We start from the raw sequence: 7,297 nt of genomic DNA, 5'->3' as shown, positions 1-7,297 counted from the left end.
TAATATCTGCCACAGCGGAGCGTGCAAAAATATCTGACACGTCCTTCCGGCCCTAGAAATATACACGATATTTATGCAAGCTTGTTGTGTCAGATATTGGTGCTGGTGACTGCACCTACTTACCTATCTGGCAGGGGTTTGCAACCCTATAAAGTGCAATGACCATAGAGTACATTGCATATATAGAAATTGGTAATGACGATGAAGGAAGTGACTTCTAATATAATTTCGAATAAAACATATAAACGTTGAGTTTATACTATAACAAATTTGAGGTGTAATTTTATAGACCTTTGCTATTACTGCCACTCTTACCCATTAAACAAATTGCATGGTTGGGATCATTCTTTATTAGCTGTGTTAGGAAAATACGTGAAAATAACTTTCATCTTTTATAAAATAACGAAGACCTGGCCGTCGCGGGTTCTTGGTGCAATAGGCGTCAAACGTTGTCAAACCATAATTTTGCGCCGTTTTCACCACTAGATAGCTCCGCAATTAGTAATTTCAAGATTTATATCTTCTTCTTCTTCTCTTTTAAAATATGGGTTTTCTGTCCTAATTAATAGGACAATTTCGCCAAATCGAATCCCATTTATACTTGAGTTACCTATGATCGACAGTGGGCTGACGTTTAGTTTATTAGAAACCAGTTACTTACTTAAACAATAGTTGAAACTAATTGTGTCACCGAACTGTCGCAATATTGCAATGCATTTGGTCAAATTGTTTAATGAGCTATTCATACCATGTTCATGGTGCAGAAACTTGTTTAATTAGCAAATCATTTTCGAATGGTATCTATTTTATCCCTTAGCTGACTCAAAAAGACCACGAAAATAATTTTCTACCATTTGAAGTCAGTATTTTAGCATGAGCCAGCAGGAGTTACAGAAGCCCAATGGATAGAGCAGGTAGAACAATAGGTCCTCTCCTGCTGACTCCTCTAAGGTACCAACTGCAAACTGCAATAAAATTATTTTCATGATTTTTTAAAGATATTTCTATTTTGGCTTTGTTTTCTTTCGAAAATACAAACTGAGACATGGATGCGCAGAAAAACCAGAAAAAGAGACCAGCACTGGGAATCGAACCCAGGTCCTCAGCAATCCGTGCTGCGTGTTATAACCCCTACACCACTGCTGGACAAGAATCTAGACACGAATTTTTCCTATGCATATATATCTCAGGTTGCTTATTTCTACTTTGCTACTTAAGCAGCAGCACTAGCGACATCTATGTAGCGTCGACAGACGTCACACTCTTTCGGAACCAACCGCTCACCCAGACAAGAGATGTCGCTGCTAAGCAATCAAATTCTTTTTTTTTATTTGAAATCGTTTCATAAATGACGAAGTTCTAAGGTAATAAACATTAAAAAAAACAGTTGAAAATGCAAAACTTACAACACAATTTCTTGTTTTTTTCTGCGGACATAGAAATAAATGAAACGGCATTTCTTACAAAATATTTGATTTTATTAACAAGCTCACAATTTACACCTTCATCTTACATAATTAACTACAATATTTACAAATAGGATTTAGGAGATAAGTTATCTTTACATTATTAATGTACCCCTTTCAGTGACCCTCAAACGGATGCTTGCTGGGAAAAACAAGATAAGAACTGTTATAAAAGTAAATAATTAAATGCTTGCGGACTTATCCTTTAAAGTACTTAGAGAAGGAATCTCCAAATTTTAGTAGAGCAGTGACTTTTTTGCCACTGTTCCTAAAAACTCATACACCATTCAAAATTACAGTTGGTACATAGGTATGGTACCGTACAAAGGATAGTTTTGTTTTCTCCCCTTTTTGCAGTATTCCAATCGCAAAAGTCTGTTGGTGCTTGGACTGTTTTCTTGCTATTAGCTAGTTCTGATAACCCATTTCCGGAATACATGGTAATCCCTTCCATAGGCCCTCCATAAGCTTTGCTAAGATTACTTTGGGACTTGGTCAATTGGTGTGAATTGTCCTGTGATATTTATTTATTTCATTTATTTATAGGCAAGTATTTTTTCACCCGGTGACGACTTTTTAAGACTATGCGATCGATTTATGATCTACTAAGATCTTCGTGCAGAACAGTAGCGCCATCAGTGATTTGTCTTGCGTTCCATCCAAATAGCCGAATGACAGAAAGCATCGGATTTCTTTTTGATCCTGATTTTTTTGTCCTTCGAATTATGTTGAAGCTGTAAAAACAATAAACAATAATTAGATAAGTTTAACTGCACTTACAATACAACAATACAGATATTCTTTATTGCACACCGCAAATCAGTACAAAAATATAGGCGGTCTTATCGCTTAAAAGCGATCTCTTCCAGACAACCATTCACAACCATTCACGTCGAAACGGAGCGACGGATCGACGGGATTTTTGGCAGAGATAGTTTATGGGCTAGAGAGACACATCACACATGACATAGGCTACTTTTTCCTGAGGGAACAGCGCGCGATATGTCGATAACCGAATCCCACGCGGGCGAAGCGAGGGAAAAGCTAGTTTAAATATTAACATTTTGGAAATATTCAAAACAAAGCATTATAAACGGGTGGGTACAATTTTTTAGTTAATTATAAGATTATAACTTACATTGTCTTATAGAACCAATATACATGTGACAGATTCACATATTCGTTCATATGGCAATTTTGAAGTGGAATTTTAATAAGAAATTTATTAATTGAAATAGTTTAATATTATAGAATCTGATGACCACTACAACTATAAAAATTAAATAGAAATGGCTTTAAAAAATGTGGTAACATGGTTAGAAACAATCATTTAAAGGTAAACAAAAAGAGAAAAATAAATTAATATACCTAATACAATTTAAACAAAGAACAGAGGTACCTATATTAAATATCACCTACAAAAGTACAGCTATTAATTAAACTGAGTCAACCATTTTTAGGGCTACACATTGACACGTAATATGTCATGGAAACACATGCCATAGAAGTTTGTAAAAAAATACAAAAAATTTATTTGCGCTCTACAAATTAGCAAATACAAACCAAAAACAAACTGTCCTGGCTGCATGACGGTTTTGTAAGCTCAACTTTACGCTATGGGCTCATTTTCTGGGGCAATTCGCCATACAGAGATATTTACTTGGAGCGCAGAAACGATGTCTGAGAGCAATTTGTAAATCGAAACCATCAGAAAGCTGTAAATCATACTTCAAGTCTTTAGGACTTTTGACACTTTCTAGCCTATATATTCTCGAGTACTGTGTGTGTAAAAAAATAACCCTGACCTTTTTCCAATAAAAAATACAACACATTTTACTTTCGCCAGAGGAAACATGCAGTAAAATTGAACTTAGGGAACCAGCGCTCATGAGGAAAAGCTTTATAGCTATGCATGGCCCCCAAATTATTTAATAAGCTTCCAGAGTCCCTCATGTTGGAATCGCCTATTAGTTTATACCTACATATATTGAATTTTTTTTGTTGAAAAATGCTATTATAATGTGAATGATTATTTAAACAATACTCAACATTTAGTTGTATTCTCGGTCTGAAATTAATTTTATGTGAATGTTTTTAATTTTAATTAGACTATTCTGAATTTATATTGTTAGTTATTAGTGAAGCACAAAGGAAAAAATAATAATATTTGTATTTGTTTTGAGATTATTTTAGTTGCATTTAGTATTTTATTTTGACCCATGATGACATGCCTAATTTAAAAATTGTATTTTACTAAGTAGTTTCAACAATGAACTAAATTTCGTACGCCTACAACATCATAGCTGTACTGTATATACATAACTATCACCTTAATACCTATGTTGATGAAATAAATGATATTTATATTTGTATTTGTAAAATAAGCAAAAATAACAAATAGTAAAGAGCAGGTGTTACCTTGAAAATAAGAATGTTTATTATCTTCATTTTCACTGCAGACAATATTATTATGTTCTTGGACCTTTTCCTCTGTAATAATAAATAAGCAAAACATAACTTTACAAGCTTTTATTTAGTTTCACCTGTCCTGTTGTCTGTCTGTAGTAAAATCTTGAAAGTTAAATTTGACCAACTTCCAGTAGTCAGATTGACTTGAAATTTGACATACTTAACAGATGGCCGTTGAGGCCGCGAATCGGCAAGCGCAGCGTAGGACGTCCACCAGCAAGATGGACGGATGACCTGGTTAAAGCCGCGGGTTCATTGTGGATGCAAGCCGCTGCCACCCGAAGCAACTGGAGGTCTATGGGAGAAGCCTATGTCCAACAGTGGACTTCCTACGGCTGGGATGATGATGATGATGTAAATTGCGTGACAATACAATAATCTAGTGTCAATACAGTGACATCCTGGTAATCCGGCCAGGATCGTCTCCGCAGAACGCAACTCTTCAACAGTTAATGGCATCAACTTGAAATTTGGTTTGCAAATGTAGTTTGGGTGACAATGCAAGTATAGTTGACAAAAAGTACAGTTAGCAAACAAAAGCTTGATTTAAAAATGTTTTTTTACCAAAAACTTATTTTGTTCTTCAAGTTCACTATGTTTCGAATATTTAACGGTTAATGTATCAAAAGTAGCGGTAAATGTGTTATTCTGGTTATCCAGCTACCTACATACCATTCAAATACGTCCAGCCGTTTCGTGAAAGAGTAATGAACACCAGATAAACAAAACATACTCACGAACAAAGTCAAAATATCTTTATTCAATTTAGGCTGTATAAGCACTTATGATATGAATGTAAAAAAAATTTATCACCAGTTCAGAAAAACTTGTTGAGAAGATTCTGACAAGAAACGCAACCAGGTAAATTTTTTTTTGGATTATAAGGAACAATAATAGTGATAGAAATTAACGGTTACCCCATGGCTTCCCCTCCTGGCAGCTAAATCTTTGTATCAGCTGCCACACACCAGCTCCGAGGTTCTCCATGCTGGCCGCTATCCTGTTCTGGGCTTCTGACATCTGCGCTATGGACTCTGCTATCTTGAATAAACCCTCTGCCTTCAGCTTGTCTACTTCTATTCTAGACTCTTCAATGCGCTCAAGTGTTTCTTTGGCAGAGTTTATTGAACTATCTGATGTAGCTGGAAATATTATCATTAATAAAACTAGCTCTTACGTGACTTCGTCTTCAAGAATAAAAACTATCTACGGGATAAAAACTATTCTATGTCCTTCCATGGGAGTCGAAACATCTGTATACTGAATTCCATCTAAATCAGTTTAGCGGTTTAGACGTGATGAAGTAATTTTGAACATGAATTTTGAATATTTAATGTGATGAAGTAACAAACAAACAGACTTACAAACTGTCACATTTATAATTTAGAAGCCTGTAATTTATCATATCTATCAGAAGCTTTAAGAAAAAAATATCTTGCCATCATGCACATAGAAATACCATCCCTCTGCCAAATGAATGAGACAGGCAGTGGAATGAAGAAAATTCTTTCAATTTAAAAAATACATTACTACTGCTTTTTCGCCTGCGAGCTTTCTTGGGCCGCAGGGACCTAGAACTTTCTTTTTTCATCTCCCTCGTTGTACTCAATGGATTAGCTTTGGCAGTCAGTAAATCCTTGATGTTGTAGCCGAGGATATTGCACAATCTGGTCTCCAGTGTTGTTAGCTCTATTTCAGCACCCGTTGCTGCTGTGGTTTCATTGTTTTTCATTGCTCGAACCTTGTTGTTGAGACGAGCTTTATAGTCGGTGTAGAACTGGAAAATTGACAAAATAGCCTTTGGTGTCTAAGGTTTTTTACCCAGATAAAAGTTGGTAAAAAGTGCAATGAACTAATTTATTAAATTTGATTGTCCCTAAACAATGTTTTCAACTATAGAAAAATAAAAATATCAATTTATATGTCTTTGTTTTAAATTGGGCACAGGACATCCGAAAGGTTAATTATTTTTTTTTATTAAATCAACCACTGTATCTGCAAAAATAATGTCAATACCAAATACAGATAACATTAGATATTATTATGTATTTATAAATACAAGTTTGCCTGAATTGTAAAGTAAAATAGGTAATTTTATTGTAGCTACCTGTTTATTTACGAACAAATGTTTCAACATTACTATTAAATTTATTATTCATACACAATACACAATAAAAAAAATGGTATTTTTAATCTAAACCCACTACCTATACACCTACTTAAAACTTTTGCATTCACTTTGAAAAGGTTCCACATTTATGGCCATGGTTCAAATAGACCGAAAAAAAGTATAATAATAAAAAGGTAAGGTACCTTCGCCCATTCTCTTCCTGTCCTAAACGAGGAGCCGACATTTTCAACATTCAGGATGTCTGCGCATTCCGCCCACAACTTTTTCGACAACGCGCGCCCTTCTTTGGACCTCAGACGACCGAGCGCCAGATTTCTATTCTTTTCTAAAAACTCTAATAACAATTTCATTTGACGCAGCGACACAGTTTTTTTTAGAGTTCTCTCCATGTCTACAAGCGTAACTTGAAAAAAACTGCAACAGGATAGAGATTGGACAACACGCTTTTATGTGAACAGATTTTTTTCATAAATATTGTGGCTTGTTTACATATTTTTAGTTACTGGATTAACACACAGAAATAACTAGAAAAGAAAACGAATTACGCAAATGTTTTTTATACAATTTTATTTGCGTTTTACTTTACGCTGTCATGCCGTTGACGTTCATTGGCATTCCTCAAAGAGCATATAACCACTACGTTTTAGCATTCCTATTCAACTGTTTGCTGCAGCAATTAATTAAACATTCATTCTTCAGCATGAAATTATTTACGTTCTGTTAACTTCTGTTGTAATTTCTCGAGGTGTACTTAAAGTAAAAATAAAAAATAATTTAAAATTACGTTAAATTGTCTAAATTTAATCAACTTCTCTTGCAATAAAAAAGTATATTTTAGGTACAATACAATGAAGTTCTAGGGAAAAAGCAGAACAAGGTCTCCGATTTAAGAATATAATACTGATCAAAATTGTAACAAGTTAAGCATGATTTGATTATTTATTTTTGGTATACCGTGTTTACTAAAAGCTTTTTTTTTTTTTATCTATCCGGGCTAATCTAATCGGGCTATCGAAGCCGGCCAGCCAGCATCCAGCATTATTACTGTGGCTATAGAAAGAAATAGCGCCCATAGCCCCATAGCGTTTTATTTCATGTATAATAATAATATTTAGTATGAACTAGATTTCATTGAAATATTAAATAAAACTTCATTTCATTAAACTTTATAATACATTCTCTGGAGTCTAGAGTTAAAGTGAAATTTTAGCATCTTGTATGGTGAAAAAGC

General features: G+C 34.4%; 1 protein-coding gene across 1 annotated transcript; it reads right to left on the bottom strand.

The window, feature by feature from the left end:
* Positions 1 to 1,468: 1,468 nt before the first annotated feature.
* Positions 1,469 to 6,834, bottom strand: LOC141426411 (uncharacterized). The gene is made up of 5 exons (XM_074085298.1): positions 6,249 to 6,834; positions 5,466 to 5,712; positions 4,853 to 5,077; positions 3,885 to 3,956; positions 1,469 to 2,200 (listed from the first exon to the last, which is right to left on the bottom strand). Exons 1-5 carry the CDS (start codon positions 6,453 to 6,455, stop codon positions 2,190 to 2,192), a joined length of 762 nt encoding a protein of 253 aa, XP_073941399.1. The 5' UTR covers positions 6,456 to 6,834; the 3' UTR covers positions 1,469 to 2,189.
* Between the last annotated feature and the right edge of the window lie 463 nt (positions 6,835 to 7,297).

Source organism: Choristoneura fumiferana, chromosome 3, assembly GCF_025370935.1.
Source record: "Choristoneura fumiferana chromosome 3, NRCan_CFum_1, whole genome shotgun sequence".
Taxonomy (NCBI): domain Eukaryota; kingdom Metazoa; phylum Arthropoda; class Insecta; order Lepidoptera; family Tortricidae; genus Choristoneura; species Choristoneura fumiferana.
This window is presented reverse-complemented; position numbering and strand designations above follow the sequence as displayed.

What these genes read in the sequence shown, in the direction of transcription:
- LOC141426411 (XM_074085298.1), bottom strand. Translation starts at nt 6,455, where the DNA reads ATGGAGAGAACTCTAAAAAAAACTGTGTCGCTGCGTCAAATGAAATTG. An exon ending in CAGGAAGAGAATGGGCGAAG is followed by an intron (nt 5,713 to 6,248) that starts GTACCTTACCTT and finishes TCAATTTTCCAG; the next exon opens with TTCTACACCGACTATAAAGC. An exon ending in CCAGGAGGGGAAGCCATGGG is followed by an intron (nt 3,957 to 4,852) that starts GTAACCGTTAAT and finishes TTATTATTACAG; the next exon opens with AGGAAAAGGTCCAAGAACAT.